General features: G+C 42.8%; 1 protein-coding gene across 1 annotated transcript in view; it reads right to left on the bottom strand.

The window, feature by feature from the left end:
• LOC138743834 (uncharacterized) overlaps positions 1 to 19710 on the bottom strand; it is a 25039-nt gene extending 5329 nt beyond the window's left edge. Inside the window, exons 1-5 of the mRNA XM_069899435.1 lie at positions 19449 to 19710; positions 8045 to 8350; positions 4370 to 4669; positions 2886 to 2984; positions 2211 to 2254 (exon numbers count right to left, since the gene is read on the bottom strand). Of these exons, the coding sequence (XP_069755536.1) occupies positions 2211 to 2254; positions 2886 to 2984; positions 4370 to 4669; positions 8045 to 8350; positions 19449 to 19710 (1011 nt within the window). The remainder of the gene's footprint in view (positions 1 to 2210; positions 2255 to 2885; positions 2985 to 4369; positions 4670 to 8044; positions 8351 to 19448) is intronic.

The raw sequence follows: 19710 nt of genomic DNA, 5'->3' as shown, positions 1-19710 counted from the left end.
TGCACCGTTCCCGGATGTGCTTGAACTCCTGTACAGGCACTGTGGTGTGCATGTGCACCTTGGTCACCTAGCAATGGGTGCATGTTCTGGCCCAGCCCGTGATCTGCTTCCGCAGCCCATGCCATATGAACCGTTCTGCCACCATCCAGACTGTGGGCCTGATGGACGGATATGAAAGGTCGTGGATATGACAGAAGACCTGCCTGTACCACTGCTGCGGAACCACTGGCTGCAGGGTGCCCAAGGAGATATTGCACAGGATGGTGCCTTCGCCACTTGGAGTCAGGAGGTCTTGGAACTGCAGGCCAGTGATGACAGTCTTGAAGGCCCTTGTCTCCTCATCAGCTTCCTGGTCCCGGGTGAGCTGGTTGAAGTTGAGACCGGGCGTCAACGAGCAGATGACCAGTCGCGAGAGTGCATCGGCAATCATATTGTCCTTCCCTGCCTTGTGCCAAATGTCGATGGTAAACTCCGACACAAAGGAGAGGTTACGCTGCTGGCGGGCTGATCAGGGATCCTTTGCCATCGCGAGCACCTGAGTCAGGGTTTTGTGGTTGGTGAAGATGGTAAAAGTCCTCCCCTCCAAAAAATATTGGAAATGCTGCACCGCAAGGTACATGCCCAGTAACATGCGGTCGAAGGCACTATACTTGCGTTTCGGTGGGCGGAGCAAGCAGCTGAAGAATGCCAGGGGCTTCCAATGCCCATTCACCTGCTGCTCCAGGATGGCACCGACAGCTGTGGCAGAGACATCGACAGAGGTTGAAATGCAGGTCAGTGTGCGGGTATGGTGGCCTTCGTGAGGGCATCCTTCTTGGCCTCGAATGCAGTGCAGGCTTCTGGGCTCCAAGCGAGCATCTTGTGCTTGGCTGCAATGAGAGCTTACAGCAACTGCATGATGCGTGCAGCTCCCAGGATGAAGCAGTTGTAAAGGTTGACCATACGTGTGAACTCCTGCAGCCCCTTGAGGCTGTTTGGGTGTGGAAACTCCCTGATGGTGACAACCTTCGCAGCAGCGGGTGTGGCTCCTTCAGCCATGATGTTGTGGCCCAGGAACTGCATGGACTCTTTCCCGAATTGGCACTTAGCCAGGTTGATGGTGAGGCTGAAGTCGGTCAGCCAGGAGGAAAGGGCACGTAGGTGGGCCTTGTGTTGCACCTGGTCCTTGCTGGCGATAAGGATATCATCTAAATAAATAAAGATGAAATCCAAGTCCCTGCCCACAGAGTCCATGAGGTGCTGGAAGCTCTGAGCGGCGTTCTTGAGCCTGAACGGCATGCTCAGGAATTCAAACAAGCCAAAGTGGGTGATGATGGCCGTCTTGGGTATGTCATCGGGGTGCACCGGGATCTGGTGATATCCGTGCACCAGTTCAACCTTGGAGAGGACCCTCGTGCCATGTAGGTTGGCTGTAAAGTCCTGGATGTGAGGGATGGGGTAATGGTCAGGAATGGCTGCTTCGTCAAGCCATCGATAGTCTCCACAGGTATTCCAGCCACCAGAGGCTTTCGGGACAAGGTGGAGTAGCGAGGCCCATGGGCTGTTGTACTGCTGAATGATCCTCAGCTCAAACAGGTGCGAAAACCCCTCCTTTGCTACCTGGAGCTTGACAGGTGGGAGCCGGCGTGCCTTGGAGTGAACCGGTGGGCCATGGGTGGGGATATGGTGGAACAAATATAAAGGCAGATGTTGAAGTCAGTTCCCTTTGTCCACTGTAGCATAGCTTCTAATCCCCAGCTCTAAATGTGTACACTCCCTATCCTTAGAGGACTGTAACACCTTCTGTTGCCAAATGATGGAATAGATTTCTACCTTTCGGAAAATTCGCATAACAGCCCTGAAGGGATGATGCCAAAAATAAAAGACACCTGGTGTGTGAATTAATATCAGCTGCGGGAGGACCTTTCTTCGGAGATTGTGATTGGCCTGGATGTGCAGATAGGAGGCAGCTTCCCTTCCTGTCACAACCAAGATTTAATAAGATGTTACTTTTCTGTTTTACTACATGACAATAAATAGTAGCTTGTATTTAAATCTATCTGCCTCTTAAACTTTTTGACCTGGAATCCATTTTGGGGATTTTAATAAATAAAGATTTTAATAGAGAAAATAAAGAGTTGACATAGACAGAATAGTTTCCTCCGTGGCACAATATTCGTATTTAACTCAATGAAATTATTATTAAAATAAAAAAGTCTCTGTCATCCTACCAATTCTGCATTTTCTCTTTCTTCCATTAAATTTCTATTCACATCTAAAAAGAAAACAATTTGATTAACAAAATTTGTGACCATAAAACAAACATCACCACTCTGAAGCTAATCAAATGTATTGCCGAGAATAAGGATTCCTGATGCTGTGGATGTATTTCAAACCATTTCACAATGAAAGTTGTTACAATTTTATGTTTGCGCATTAGCTTCTCATACTCGTTAATAATGCATACCAAATGTTATGGAAGTTTACTTTGAATTATATTGTAAAATAATGGTTGGTGTCAATGGCTGTTTCAGAACTCAACTTTATAATGGACATTAACAGCTCAGAGATTTAGATCAGGTTGCCCCAAAACAAAGAAAAGAGTTGCTTGCAATTAAAGATATATGTTTAAATGCCATGCATGAACAATTGAAAATGGCCAAAATATAGGAGTGTATAAGGTGAGAAAGGAATTCGAATGGGAAAAAAATATTTCCAGACCCACTTCGTGCTTCCATAGATATTTTTTTTTTACCACATAATACATTTGTTATGCAGATTCATCATATTAATGGAGTACATTATCTTTATTCTTCTGCCATTGATTACCATTAACTCACTCTTCCTCTTTTCTAAAAATACTATTGGGACATTTAAGCGTTTGGTGAAGTACCACACAAACTTACCACGTGATGCCTTTAATCGGACTAATGCCAGAATTGTAACCAGAATTAAAAATGCCATTCCACCTGCTGCACATCCAAGAATCAGTGCATAATCAGATTCTACCAGAGAAACAGATTCATTAGAAACTATAAAATGTACACACACACACACACACACACACACACACAAAATCCTTGAGGATTGGGAGTCATAAAGGCAGAGCATTTCAAACCTGTCATTCAATCCCAGGTGTACAATATAACATAAAGGGAATAGTGCCCAGTTAACCCCATTTTACACAGCAGTTTGAAAGGGCCCAGAGTTACTTATGAAGGGTAAAAATAAATGTTTTTTTTTTCTCTTAGCATATAACATGAAGAATTGCAGATTCAAAATGATTCACATACCCCAGAATGGCACCTAATTTTAGCTTCTACAGATTTTGAAATGTGACAAGAATGCCTTTAACTATTTAAATATTCCAAGGAACTTCACTGGCATATTTACCAACAGATTTTAGAAACAAAGAAAATAGATGCTGGAGAAGGATTGTCAGCCCGCACCACCATCAGCATTCAACACCATCATGACTAATGCAACTTCAGGAGCCTATTCGTGCTTTCTCTCCATGCCCCTTGGTCCCTTTAGCCAATAGGGCCACATTCAACTTTAAAAAAATAAATAAATTGGCCTCAACAATGTTTGGTTGTCGGAAGTTCCACAAGTTCACAACTCTCTGAATATGTAAGTTTCTCCTCATCTCGGTCCTAATGGTTTACCTCTTATAGACAGTCATGCCCCTTATCTTTGTTCCAGACTTGCACAACATCGGGAATATTCTTTCTGAATCCAAACTGTCTGTTCCTGTCAGAAATTTAGATCTCTCAATATTCTAAATCACGCAAGTATAATTCTAATTTATCCAGTCATACGTCTTACCGTTCTAGGAATCTGTCTGGTAAACATTCACTGGACCCCTTTCATGGCGATTTTATTTTCCAAAAACAATCTATGCAGAAAATGCTCAATGATGAAGCATTGAAATGTTTCTAGATTTCCAATTATTAAGATTAACATCTCCATCCCACTAATTGCTCCTCATTCCACATGTAAAAAGCCAACGTTTTATTATGTTTTGTGGCAGACCGTCTCAGACTTAAGCTTTTTAATTGCTTTTCAAATATCAGTTGCCAATTTCTCCTATGCGGATCTAATTCCATATATGTACACCGATCTTCCATTCCGAATAAAGATCGTTAATAGTTACCCCTCGTCCTCGTGTTCGGACTAATGTCCAGTTGCATTTCTATACCGGGTGAGAGTTATCATCCTATTTTATTCTCGATAAAGGTCCCAACCCGAAACTTAGCCTGACCATTTATCCCTTCATCTTTTCATTGTTTGCTCCAGATTGCAGCATTTGCAGTGCTTCTGTTTCTCCAGAATTCACCCTCTGTTCACGGTTTAAATGCCAGCGTCTTACCTTAAATGTCCAGCGTCTTACCTTGCTGGACGGTGTAATTGGCGCTGGCGGGCCCAGAGAGGGAGACGTGAGACACCAGGCAGATGTAAACATCTTTGCCCCAGAAAGGCGGCGTAATATTCAGACAACTGGAAGCCTCAAACAGTCCCTCCACGCTGCTATTTTCCACGTCTCCTTTTGCAGTCGGAATTGTTGCACTATTTTTTAACCAGGAGAATTCCAATGTCGTCTCAGGATAAAAAGGAACCGTTTTACACACGAGTTTTCGAGAAGGTGGCGAAATCCCTTCAACAGGAACAATTTTCAGGGGTGTTGGCGGAACTTTAACAGAAGAAAAGAGTTGTTTTGAATGTGTGCTTTGCATGTTAATGAACGTTTGCTTCATTCCCCTGGCTATATTACAATGCTGCCAACATATTAGGTATCAACTCGATCGCTTTTAAACTGTTGGGGTTATCAATTATTTTGTAAAATAAATGGTTTTAAGCAGTGCACAAGGAATGTGGAACTTGATGGAGGTAAAATGCACGTTTGCACCACTGTTTGGAATGGAAATGACAGATTTAGCGCGCGGTAGAAGTTGGTAGCAACCACTTCAAATCTTCCTGCTTCTAATGTTAGGTATTGTAGCGATTCAGATGTGTATCATTGCATGTCATCGTGATTCACGGCACGAAAACAACCCCCACCGCCTCCCGCGCTCGCGCCGACCATTAAGTGCATAAGCCCACAAATCCCGTTCTCTTTCAACATCCCTAATAACTAACCTCATTCCTTCTTCATCATTGCTCATCTACCGGGGACAATTTACTGTTACTTGTTTCCCTAGACACCAGCCCATCTTTGGCAGGCGGAAGTAACTGGAGCCCTTGAAGAAATTCCAAGGAGACTGTGCATCTGCGCACAGACTAAATCAGAACCGAGCCTGGACCGGAGAAGCTTTAAGCATTGTTAACGAACACAGCGCAGTAGACATCCTGATATCACCAATATCTAGGGCCAGGGCGAAGCTACAAATATCGATTAGAGCTTGGTCCTCGCAATTGTTTCGGTGTCTAGATGGGAGAGTTCACATGATGGAACTCTCACAACGAGAGCATTCTCCAGAACATGATGTGTTGGAGCGCTGAGCATTTTGTATGGCACGGTCGAATGATATTTAATATTAGTTACCGATGTGGAAATGGAACATCAATACACGTCTTCTATTCGTTTGCCGTTTCGAAATAGACGCACCCGCTTTGTTAAGTTAATTTTCTGAATAAGATTCTACTTACACCAGCGCTATAGTTTTCGCTTGCGAACGCTGATTTGCCTCCGTTAGGTCTACAGTCATTACTTACCTGGAATACTATGTATAGTTTCGCTCGTTGAAGGGTTAATTACAAGCAATCTGTTTAACATCAATGTTCTGAATCTGTTTTTCGTTTTTGTACTACAGGCGTGTTGTTAGCTTCGGAAGAGATTTCAGTCGTTATACTCCTAATGAATTGCCAACTAAAACGTAGAATTCCCCCACGCCACGAACACATGTATTTAGTGGAGAATTAATATTTGGAAAGAGGCCAGGGTTTGCGTCCTGTCAAGGGAAATGATGATAAGATCATCAAGGATAAGATTCCAGGCGTTCCCCAATATATCTTTACATCACCGTATCAAATTTGCATTGTGACTGCAAAGCCCGGTTCCATTTGTCCTTTTCAAACTTTGGTTTTGCTACAGAATCATGTAACGGTTTTACAGATATGGAGCGGCTGCAATCATGTCATTTTGGACTGAGGCTGGCGGTGGGACAGAGATATTCGGTTCCAAAACTCGGATACATCAAGGGTAAGAATACACCACGCCTTTGAATAGTAAATGATATTCCTTTGTTAAATTATCACGGTGGTCTGAATCCGGTTTCAGACCGCGAAACAGGAATATTTAACCCCGGGGCTGTTCCTTTGTTCTTTTATGGATGTCGTGACTCAGTTCCCTTTGTCCGCTGTCGTATAGCTTCTAATCCCCAACTCTAAACGTGTACAGCCCCCTATCCTGAGAGGACCGTAACACCTTCTGTTGCCAAATGACGGAATAGATTTATACCTTTCGGAAAATTCGCATAATAGCCCTGAAGGGATGACGCCAAAAATAAAAGACTCCTGGTGCGTGAATTAATATCAGCTGCGGGAGGGCCTTTCTTCGGAGATTGTGGTTGGCCTGGATGTGCGCCTAAAAGAACCGTGGAGCTAAAATTGTTCTCGTGATTTCGGAGAGGAGGCAGCTTCCCTTCCTGTCACAACCAAGATTTAAACACCCAATCCTCTCAGCAACTTCCCTGCAAAAGAATTCGAACAAAACTTCTATTCAAGTCATTAGATTTAAAACACCCTAACATATTGTTACTAGTCCAGAGGACCCAAAAACCCAGCAGCAATAGATATGCATCACGACAAAGGGTTACTTAAACAAAAGTTGCTTTTAATTATCTTTGAACATGAAAATAGAATCAAACTTTAACTTATATCTATTGACTCACTTAGACTTAACCCCCCCCCCCCCCCCTCTAATGCTAAGCGCATGTGTGAGTTCTTTGGTTCACAGTCCAATCTCACTGGTTGCAGGCAATTCTTCCGCTGTACACAGAGGTTAACGTTAATAAAGTTCACCAGGCGTTGGTGCTTAACAGGTAAATGGATACCACTCAGAAAGGTTCTTGTTGGCTTTCAGAGAGAGAGTTGTTCTTGTTCCTGGACATCCACAACTGATTCCTTTTTCATCAGCCACTCCAGTCTTGCTGACGAAACCTGTCCCAGGACATTACAGAGTTCCTTTCTGTTTCACCTATTCCAAGGGAAACACGAGACAGCAACCCCTCTCCTTTGACCAGGTGTGCCTCCAAAGCTTTTCCCTCTAGAAATGATGTCTGTGTTTCTCTCTCTCTCTCTCTCTCTCACTCTCACTCCCTCCAACTCTGAGAGCAAAGCCTATTTTTTTTCTCCTCTCCGCCTGCACTCTTGCAAAAGCTCCTGCAAAAATGCTGTGTTTAAAAGTGTTGGTGTGTGACCTGCTCTAACAAACCTTTCCCAATTTATCTCCCAAACACCTCTATATACTCTGTCACACCATCATGTGAAAAATTAAGGTCGAATCTGAAAGCTGGATAATAGCACAAAAAAAAGAACAAAGTGATTCTTCACTTAAAGGTTCTTTGGAGAAAATTGAGAACAGAACAAACTTTCTTGCTCCACAGACGCTGGATAATGTGCTGACGCTTTCCAGAATTGTTACATTCAATCTGTGAGTCCTTTGATTTGATAGCATAAAGAGTAGTTAGTTAGCATTGCGCTAAACAGAATCTGCTGAAGGAGTTCTGTGCGTCAAACAGCACCATTGGATGTAAAAGAATTGCCGACGTTTCGAGCTGAATGCCTTTACTGAGACCGGGGAAATGTAGAAAAGAATCTAGCGAAAAAAGGAGAGGGTGGGAAGGGCGAAACAATGTCCCCATGTGGGAATACTGAAACATGGTGGATACAGGCATCGTTTTTTTTTCACCCGTGACTTAGTTTGACCCCCTGCTTCTCCAGCAGATTGTGTTTACCTTCGGGCTCCAGCACCTACCGTCTCCTGTGTGTCCAGTTAATTATCCCCATCACCCAGCCTTGGCCATACCGCACGGAGCTTAAATTCTCTCACTGACTCAAAACTTACCGAACACAGTGAGCCTGGAGCCACTTCCAACTCCGACAGTTTTTTCTTGACGCTTCACTTTACAGAAGTAGGTACCGGAATCTGCGACCGTCGCGTTCAAGAGCTGAAATAATTCACTGCTCTTTTTACCAGTAAACCTCTTTCTGCTGTCTGGTTCTATAAATGCCTTCTCGCTCCATCTCCACCAATATACTTCGGCAGTAACGCGTGACACGGGGAATGTGCAGAACATTGAAACATTGTCTCCTCTGAGGACGTTTTGCGCTTTAGGGAATTGGCCCACTTTGCTCGAAGTGACTTCGGCGACTGTCAGAAAATAAGCAAGAACCGTTAAAATGGTGGCACAGCCAAGGAAAGGCAACAAAGACACAAAAAGTACAAAACAATGTTGAAACAGCATCAAGCCACTTGGAGAAGCACTGCGTAACTAACGTGAAATAATCTGAAACAGGATTTGATGTTTGGACACAGCACATTTAACGAACGTACCCAGCCAAACTGTAGCCAGAAGATTTATGTCCCGAATTGACACTTTAAGTGACATATTGTGGAACCGAGTTTCCTTCCCACCTGCTGCCAATGAGAGGTGTCCCCAGATGTAAGAAACAATTCTTTACCAATAGGTGTTCGATGCTTGTGACCATGACGTCGGACACCCCATGTCAGTGGGACAGGTTTCCGAGAGGTTGCAGACACTGTGATTGGAGTCAACACACCGAAATGCTGGAGGAGTTCGGCTGGTCTTTTCAGCATCTCTCGGAAACAAGGATTATATTGCCGACATTGTTTTGTACTTTTTGTGTCTTTGTTGCCTTTCCTGGCGACGTTTCGGACCTGAGGAAAACTCAGAAAAGGCAGAAACAGGGTGTATCAGATTCCTCCCCCATTGTTTGAATTCTAAGACTTTCTGATATATTCCTTTTCTGATTTTTTTTTCTTCTTGAAGAAGGGCTCAGGCCCGAAACGTCTCCTGCAGATAGTGAAAAGACCAGCCGAGTTCCTCCAGCCTTTCGGTGCGTTTACATTGAGATGTTTTGTGGAAATGCCAAGTAGGAGCGATTTCCCTTCCCATCTCGCAAATTAACAATTCCGATCTGAGTCAAATAGCTTTCCAGATTCTCCTAGACATTGCGTTCAAATAATTCACCCTGAACAGTTGGACCAGCATCTCATGGCCTTTGCACTCATCCGTCTATTCTCTCTCACCTTCCACGTCTGCGGATTTTTAAAGACACCGAAATAACAATAAAGATTTATACACCCACACATTTCTTTCTCTTTTACTCTGATCTGTTGAAAATTTAGTTTAAGTTCAGGGTAAACAACGATATCTGCACGTTTTCGTGTTAGTCATTTACTCAGCTTCATCGATTTATTTCTTAAGAAACACAATTGACAAAAACGAACTAGAATGATGGACTTTATACTACAAGGTAAATTAGATGTCAATAAAAGTGACACCAATTCATCTGTACGCTCCCTCCACGCCAGATTCGTTTATCTGAATTAGAACTTGAAAATCCGCTCTCGCCGGCCATCTGATGACCTGTATAACTTCGTCAAAGCACGACTGCGAGAGATTGCTCGTCAGTCCCGAATAATAGTCACCTCCGGTGGCTTTACCAACCAGCTTACATCAAATGTTGCCGACCACTCAGTCAATGTCTTCTTTACTAATACATATTGGGTTATCCTCCCGAATCTCGGCATCAGACACCCTCTAAACGAATAAAACCAGATTCTCTAATCCCTTTAATTAATGGAAAGTCTTCACTTCTTTTCTGGTCATATTTTCTTCGCCCTCTTTAACCTGCCTAAAATGTGATGGGCAGATTGAAATATTATACCCCACTTGACAGATCTCCATTAAATCCTGTACAATAGGAACTCGTTGACGGGTTCCAATTTGTTGTCACATGTATCCAGGTTTAATGATAAAATTTGTTTTGCCAACAGTCCAGCGAGTCACTCCATTCAGAGCAAGTAAAACAGAGTGTAGAAGTGCATAGTTAAAGAGCGACAATCAATTAGAACACAGAAAAAGGCACCATCTTTTTACTCGAGCGCGGTTCGCTCAGGAGTCTACTAACGATGGGAAAGTAACTGCCCTTGAACCTGGTGCCCTCGAACCTGGAACCTGAAGGGCGAAGGGAAGGTGGCGGGGTGGGTCCACATTCTACAACTCGGATCAACGGCACTTGCGGACCTTTTCCACTTTCATAGACTGGGAAATCAATCAGCGATTACTGCTTATATTAGTTTTAAAAATAGCTGGAGAATGATTAACCTCAAATCCAAGTTATAGAAGTGTGACCAGGGTGGAGAAACCAATCCTGATCTCTTGCTCTCCACGTTCTTGTTTAACAACTCGGATTCACCCATATGCTATATTTTTCTATGCAGAATGAAAAGGGGAAGGGATGAACGAGGATAATCTGAACACTTTTTATGTTTTGTATCGCGGATGATTTTCTCTGGGCAAGTGAATGCATTTAAATTTATCCTTTTGCATTCTGTGTGTTGAGAACAATTCCAACACAAACAAATTAAACATGGTAGGGGTTTGGGTGCATCAGTCAGGCAACGTATTTTATTCCTTTTCTAATTTAAAATTTTTTAATATATTTTTATTGAGCTTAGCATAAAAAGCATACATAATAAATATAGATTGCTAATGAATCAATTGTACACAAGCAAAACATACCAAAGGGAGAGGAAAAATGAGTAAGATAATGTGCATTAATAATTACTTGTAATAACTCCATCTAGTAATAAACATTAATGAATTCAACCATGTCAGACCCACTATTACAGTGATATATTAAAATATTAAGGACAAAAAAAAAAGAAAAAACCTAAAGGACTAAACAAAACAAATCTAATCCCCTCTAATCAAGGTTAACCATTTTAAACAAGAAAAGGAAATCAACAATGATGTGGAATCCCTGGTGACCCCTGGAGAACAGACAAAGAATTCCTGAAATGTATAATAATTATTGACTTGCAATTATAAACAATTCTCAGAATGGGTCCCATAATTTCATAAATTGAAACTTTCTATCTTTAATATTATATCTGATTTTATCTCACGAGAAAAACCAAACAGAGCAATTATCGGACGGGGTTCTAAGTTAATCTATTGTTGGTAGAGTTTGAAAAATCTCTTTCCAAAACCTCTCTAAATTTGGGCATAAAACTGGATAATTTATGTTTAGACATATGAATTCTGTGCACCATCTTAAATTGTAATAAGCAATGTCTTGCAGAAAATGAAGAATCATTAATCAAACTGAGTGGAGAACCAATTTTCATCTGAAAAAGTTCCATTCAAGTTAAATGTATGCCACCTCTCAATTCTCAGTAAAAGGTTAGATTTATACAAAGGTGATGGAGAAACTAAGGAAGTCACGCAGTGTTCTTTATGTAGCAAAGATCAAGACACATAATCAATATTTCAGGCCTGAGCTCTCCTTCAAGGTATGAGCCAAAAGCCAGCATTTGGCTTTGTGATAGCTCTCAAATATAATTTTCATTATGTCTTAGTCTGGGATGAGGTGGGTTAGGTTTTTTTACCAATTCATTTGATTTTTTTGGATGCAGCTTCACAAAATTGAGAACCCAAGTGTCTTCTGAGCACAGAATTGACAACACGCTTGAGGCCCTTAAATGTCCATAAAGCACTCGGGGCAGAAGCGGTTGTTCAAACAAGTTATTTTCTTCCATTAGGCACCTCTCCCTTTAAGCATCATGGCCAATGTTAGAGTTTCCGATCTCTTTCTCTGCTGAAAATATTGCCCCGCTCATTTGACAGTAGGATCACTCTGGATGGACAGAATAAAGAAAGATATATATCTAGATGTTGATTTGATAATGACAACTGCTGACAATTTAAATGATTCATCATACGACCTTGTCGTAGTAAAGTTTGCATGGAATCACAAATCATAAATCCTGCAGACTCTGGTACAATAGGGACATTTAAAAGAACCTTTGATAGCCACATGTATGTTAGAAAAGTGCAAGGCTATGGGAGTAGGTTTCCATAGGTCAGCACAATATCGTGTGCAGCAGCGCCTACATCGTCGTATAATGTTGTATGTTCTAAATATTGAGTTGTCAGTAGCAGAACTTCAAATAATCACTAAAATTAAAATTCTTCCACTGAAGCGATGAAATGTTACTTTCACTCAGGCAGATCTTGAACCATAGTGTTTCCATGATGTCACCAGCAGGCTCAGGGCGGAGTTCTATTCTCCATTCGTGTATTGTTCCATTAGCTCGAGCTATCAATTTATTGTGGTGAGACATTAGCTTAAAAATAAATCAGTCCACCATGTGTTTTTCTTTGCAGGACAATTGCAAACTTTTGCACTCAAGCAACTTAATCGCGAAGTATGAAGAAAATAACACAAAAGGTTTGTTTGTCTCCTTCGAGAGGATGTGACCTTCTCCAATATAACAGATCAAAATTCAAAGGCATTGCTAAAGGCATTGGATAAATGGAAAACAAAGACTAGAACAACTCCCGTACATGCTCTCTCTCTCTCTCTCTCTCTCTCTCTCACACACACACACACACACACACACACACACACACACACACACACACACACAGAGTCACACACCCCCCTCTCTCTCACAAACACACACATACACATATCCCACAGACGTACACAAACACACACACACACAGGGACACAGACTCTCTCTCTCACACACACACATAAGCATGCATACACACAGACGTACACACAGACACACACACACACAGACATTCTCCCTCTCTCTCCTTCTCATACACACACACCCTCACAAACACACACACACATACACAAATACACACACACACACACACACACACACAGTTACACACCCCCTCTCTCTCACAAACACACACATACACATATCCCACAGACTTACACAAACACACACACACAGGGACACACACTCTCTCTCACACACACACACACACATAAGCATGCATACACACAGACGTACACACAGACACACACACACAGACATTCTCCCTCTCTCTCCTCATACACACACACACAGACACACACACACACACAGACACACACACACACACACACACACACACACACACACACACACCACACACACACACACACCCACTGAAATTCATTCACACTACTGTTTCTCACAGGCACAGAAACTATTCATTTGCACTTCCACAATTCTCCAAATTGTGCTATAAAGTCACATGGAAGGATTTGTTAAAATTGAGCTCCTGTCAAGATACAAAAAGTACAACCAAGCCACACAGTATAATTCAAACAGACTTTATTCGAATAACGCTAGTGGGAATGAGCAGTCTGTTGGGTTGGGTAGACAAGGTCACTGTTTGGTCTCATTCAAAGAACACAGTCACAGGGTACAATATTTAAGGCATTTTCCTGCATACAGATTGGATAACATTTCTTTGAAGGCATTACTACAGGTTATGTTTTACATTTTGCATATCCTCTTTCTAAAGAGAGGGAAATGGTTTGTTGTTGGCCATGTACCAGTTATAAGAACATCCTTCTGGGATATAAACATTCAACAGAAGTCTGGAAGGGTTGCTCACAGTACACATTCTCTGGCTGCCCGATTTGTGGTTTCCAATTTTTACACATGTAAATAAATACATAGTGATCTTAGGTTCTTGAAGTTGACAATGTGACCAAAACTTCAAAGCAGAAACAATGCCATTCAGGGCTTATTGGACCTCTGGATCTGATCAGGCAGGATATGGCTCAGTAGAAGAGGTGAGAATTGATTCATGTCTGGAATGTCCTTGGTTACTCTCTTTCTCCCCCAACTTACTGTCAAAGTCTGTGTGATGGTTTCTTCATCATAAGTTCCATAATTAGGTATGAGTGAGGTCAAAGTTTAAAAAGTGGAACCTTCTGGTTGTTTTATTTAGGATAGCTCTCTCCATAGGAGAAAAGGACAAATGAATGCATGACTGAAGAGCTGATGCAGGATGGAGGGATTTATGCCCTTAAATATTTTTGCCTCTTCTTGGGCATGTGTGACTTATGGAAGAAAGATATGTTCCACCCCCCCACCCCCCCCCCCCCCCCCCGAGTGGAAGGGGGGGTCAAAATGTGCATGAAGATGTGTGACCCATTATTAGTTAATTTAATCTAACTGTTGGGTAGTTCTGGGCAGGTATAGGGTGGTGAACAAATCTGAAGAGAATAAATCAATTAAATCCAGTGGAAACAGATGCAGGTTACAGAAGGGAGGGTTGGCAGGTTCAATTGTATGTCAGTTTAATTAAGAGCATTTATTAGATTTGGAATAAACACTGTTACTGCAATCACAGACACCTGGCTGAGGGATGGGCTGAACAGGCAGCCTGATGTTCTGAGGTGTTGAAGTTTCAAATGTGACTAAGGGGAATGTAAATATAAATGTGTGAGGTGGAAAAGAATGGCGTACGGTAAATAAACCGGTCCCTAAGAAGATGAGAACTTACCTCTGTTTTTAAAATTTACTGTTATTTTATTTTGATTCACAGTATGAATCAAAAGCTACAAAATATATGTAACCCTCAGCATAAGCTGCTCAGATATTTTTGTATGGTTAGTTTTCTTTTTTTGATGAGAGTAAGTTATGTGGGTATTAAAAAAAATGTATAAAACATTTTTGATGTCTCTTCTGTCTTCATCTAGTGCAGTCGAAAGGGGTGGGTGTCTGAGTTTATACTGTTTGTAGTTTTATCTTGATATATATATATATCTATAAGTTCGGGTAAGTCACGTCTCCAGAATGGAGGACCATCGCCTTCCCAAGATCGTGTTATATGGTGAGCTCTCCACTGGCCACCGTGACAGAGATGCACCAAAGAAGAGGTACAAGGACTGCCTAAAGAAATCTCTTGGTGCCTGCCATATTGACCACCGCCAGTGGGCTGATATCACCTCAAATCGTGCATCTTGGCGCCTCACAGTTCAGCAGGCAGCAACCTCCTTTGAAGAAGACCGCAGAGCCCACCTCACTGACAAAAGACAAAGGAGGAAAAACCCAACACCCAACCCCAACCAACCAATTTTCCCTTGTAACCGTGTCTGCCTGTCCCGCATCGGACTTGTCAGCCACAAACGAGCCTGCAGCTGACGTGGACATTACCCCTCCATAAATCTTCGTCCGCGAAGCCAAGCCAAAGCTATATCTATAAATATATATATATATATTGTATTTTCAGTTTCATTCTCTTTTATTCATTTTACTATATTTCTTACAAAATCCAATAAAAAAATTGCAAAAGAAAAAAAGATGAGAAGGCGCTGACTCCAGCTGCTGGCAGATGGATTAATACATTTTTGGTGTGGCTCTTCTATCTGTAAAAGCAGCTCTTTCTGGGAGTTTAAAAAATATTCGTCCATATTGGCAGGGTTAAGAAGTGGAAGGACCATTCTTTTTTATAAATTTTTAATTTTTCACACCATGAACTATATTAACCAAAATAAGAAGGACCATTCTTGATACAATACAAGGGGAAAATAGAAGAAAATGTTTTAAAACAGAAGCTTCACAATCTGTTGAAGAAATTCACACAAGATTGGAAGCTAAAATTGATCATTTGAAATTGTGTAATGAGACACTGGTTCAGAAAATTACAAAGTTTCAATATATTTTGACAAATTTAGCAAAACAATATAACAAGCATTCAACGGATTATCAAGATCAATCAGAGCCTATTGACGCTTTGGATAAAAATAGTTGATGCCTGTAAAGAACATTTTTGAGAGACTGCAGCTGAAATGTAAAAATATAAGCACAAAGCTATCAACTTAGATAGCAGAAACCAGAGACAGAATTTACATATATTTGGACTTCCTGAAGACATTGAGGCTTCTGACTCTATTAAATTTTTTACAGGCATGCTGTTTGAGTTGTTTAAAGGAGTATTAAGCCAACCTCCAATTTTGGATCAGGCTCATCATGCTCTGAGGTCAAAACCTTCACCCAAAATTAAACCTCAACCTGTTATACTCTACCTTCAATATTTTCAAACAAAGGAAGCTATAATCAGTGAGGCTCATAGATGAGAATGCTGAAATTTGCTGATATCTTTATTCGTATTGTGAAAGATTACTGCCCTGTAGTCTTGGCAGAAAGAATGACATTTACAGATGTCTGAACTCTATCAAAAACAACTTTGCCATTCTCTTTGTTTCCTTGCATGTCTGAGATTTTTACCTAAGAACGGTCCCACTAAATGGTTTACTACTACAGATCAACTTTGGAAGTATTCGAAAGATGGTGCATCCTGTCCATAGCAATCTACATGAACTATTTCCTGGTTATGAGATGTCATGGCTGAAGATATTTTTGGATTCACTCCTTTCTTTTTGTTTTCTTTCTTTTTATATATGTTTTTGCTTAAATAAAAAGTAATAGGGATTTCTCCCTTTTTTATACATGTAGTTTAACTTTACAGATTGTTACCTTTGGTTATTTTTCTTATTAATTAATTAATGGTCAATATTGTACTGTTTTTTTTTTAAATGGGGATCATTTCTTTTTCAGCTTTGTAATTTCTAGACAGTTAATCTTGTTGTGTAATGGCTTGTTGTGCAGAACTCTGTTTGCTTTGTCTATAATGTGTGGAAATGATCATAACTTTGTAATTCTTGTTTGGAGTGCTCCCAGCTGGAGATAAAGGTTAAGGGATGAGTAGTTTTAGCTTCCAGCCCTCCTATTGGGTAGTTTTAGGGCTTTGGGGAATGGGGTGGGGTTAATTAGTAAAAGATTTTTTTTATCCTGAGTAGGTTTGAGTAGTTTTGCAATTTGTCACATTTATCTTTGTTATGGTTCATGCTGTGTTCTATCGTCCTGTTTTGAATGTGCTTGCACATGCACGATAAGCTTTCCTTTTAATTTTATTAATCTTAAAATGGCTACAAATACATTTAATTTTATTTCTTGGCACGTGAATGGCCTTAAACATCCTATTAAATGGAAAAAAGGTGTTTAATATGATTGAAAGGTTTCGAGTTGATATTATCTTTGCGCAGGAGATGTACATCTGTAAGAAGGATGAGTATCATTTTAAAACATTTTGGAAGGGTTTACAATTCCACTACCTTTCTCAAGCTAAATTTGCAAATGTCTCAATTTTTATTGATTCTAAGGTTCCATTTGTACATTTTAATACACCATCTGATGCAGCAGGAAGATTTTTAATAGTTACTGGTTCATTGGGAAATAAGAAGGTAGTAGTGGTTAATATATATGCTCCTGTGGGGGCTCACCACTAGGCAGGTGAACCGGCCCCGATTGTGAGCCATGCAGCGGGACAGCCAGACAAAATGGCACCATCGGAGGTTTCCCTTCCTTCCAGCATGGGGCTCAGAAGCCCGTGCTGGTGGACCATGTGATGTCTGCGTGACATCTGCGCCCTCCAGTGCAGTTCTCAGCCAGGTCTGGGCTGAGAGTATAAGTGCAGCCCATTAGCCTGCAATAAACTAGTCTGCTCACTGAGCTCAATCCATCTGGTTGTGTGTGATATTGCAGGAGCAGTGTAGCTGCCACTACAATTGGTGACCCCGACTCATTCAAACATCTTTGAACTCATCATGAGAGAGCCTGGGATCAGCACTATAGCCGTGAAACTGCCTGAATTCTGGGTTCAGGAGCCGGAGACCTGGTTCAGCCATGAGGAGTCTCAGTTTCACCTCTGCCAGATTTTGTCCGACATGCCCAAATTCTGCCATGTGGTCGCTGCCCTGGACCAGGCCACCACCAGACTTGTGCTGCACCTCATTCAGCACCCACCCGCTGAAGACAAATATGAGACCATCAAGCAAGTGCTTACCGGATTGCTATGACTATCCAGATACCAGCATGCCGCTCGGATGCTACACCTCAACGCCCTGGGGAACAGGTCCCAGATGGAACTGATGGACAAGATGCTCATGCTCATGGGTGAGCACACCAACTGCCCATTTTTCGAGCACATTTTCCTCAACCATATGCCCGGGGACATCCGGCCGCTGCTGTTCCAGAAGAGCTTCACTGACCTGAGGAAGGCCACCCAGAAGACCCAAGAGCTATGGTTCGCATGATTCCCAGAGTTCTCAGCAGTCCAGCAGGTCACAAGGCATGGGCACGACAATGCCAAGCTTGCCCCTTGTGCTGCGGTAGAACATCTGACCCCTGCAGGGGCCCTCAAGAGCATAACCAAGGCCACAGCATTCGCTCCAGGCCTCTGCTTCTACCATCAGTGCTGGGGAGCCATGGCTCAGAAGTGTCATCAGCCCTGCTCGTTCCAGGAAAAAAACCAGGCCAGCCGCTGTTAATGGCTGCAGTGGCTGGCCAAGGACACAGTCTCCTCTACCTGCAGGACGCAGACAGCAGCCGGCGGTTCCTCATTGACTCAGGTACCCAGATCAGTGTCATCCCAGCCACGGCCATTGAGTCCAGGAACTGACCTCATGGACCTCCCCTCCGTGCGGCCAACGCAACAGTAATCCAGATGTATGGAGACAAGACAGTCCATTTCCAGATCAACCAATGAAATTACATATGGAGGTTCACCGTCTCATCCCTCCCGACTGCCTTCCTGGGTGCAGACTTCCTCCTCGCGCACGGGCTTCTGGTGGACATTTGAGGTAGGCACCTGGTGGAAGCCTGTAGCTTCCAGGCTGTTTTCCTCGATGCCTCCCACTTGGAGCAACCGCAGATGGCTACGATCAGCATGCCCAGAGACGAGTTCCAGCGAATCCTGGATGAGTTCCCGACACGCCATGGGTTGTTCCACCACATCCCCACCCAAGGCCCACCAGTTCAAGCCAAGACACGCTGGCTCCCACCTGACAAGCTCCAGATGGTGAAGGAGGAGTTTTTGCACCTGTTAGAACTGGGGTTCATTCAGTGGTCTGACAGTCCATGGGCCTCACCACTCTACCTGGTCCCAAAATCCTCCAGCAGCTAGCGTCCCTGCGGAGACTATCAATGGCTTGACGAGGCAACAGTTCTTGACTGTTACCCCATCCCTCACATCCAAGACTTTATGGCCAAGCTGCACATGCGAGGGTTTTCTCCAAAGTTGACCTGGTGCGCAATTATCACCAGATCCTGGTGCCCCCATGAGACATACCCAAGATAGCCATCATCACCTCTTTTGGCTTGTTCGAATTCCTGCGCATGCCGTGCACGTTCAAGAATGCCACTCAGACCTTCCAGCGCCTCATGGACTCTGTGGGCAGGGACTTGGTTTTTGTCTTTATTCATTTGGACGACATCCTCATCACCAGCAAGGCCCACCTATGCGCCCTTTTCTCCTGGCTGGCTGATTTCGGCCTTACCATCAACCCGGCCAAGTGCCAGTTTAAGAAAGAGTCCATGCAGTTTCTGGGCCATACCATCATGGCCAAAGGAGCCATACCTGCCACTGCGAGGGTCGCTGCTATCAGGGAGTTCCCACGCCTGGACAGGCTCAAAAGGGGCTGCAGGAGTTTGTGGGTATAGTCAACTTTTACAACCACTTCATCCCGGGAGATGCATGCATCATGCAGCCGATATTCACCCTCATCGCAACCAATCACAAAACGCTCACGTGGAACCCAGAATCCTGCACCGCATTTGAGACCATCAAGGATGCCCTCGCAAAGGCCACCATGCTCACCCACCCGCACACCAACCTGCAT

This window comes from Narcine bancroftii, chromosome 10, assembly GCF_036971445.1.
Source record: "Narcine bancroftii isolate sNarBan1 chromosome 10, sNarBan1.hap1, whole genome shotgun sequence".
NCBI classification, from domain to species: Eukaryota; Metazoa; Chordata; class Chondrichthyes; order Torpediniformes; family Narcinidae; genus Narcine; species Narcine bancroftii.
The sequence above is the reverse complement of the archived record's forward strand: the minus strand, read 5'-3'. Positions and strand labels throughout refer to the sequence as shown.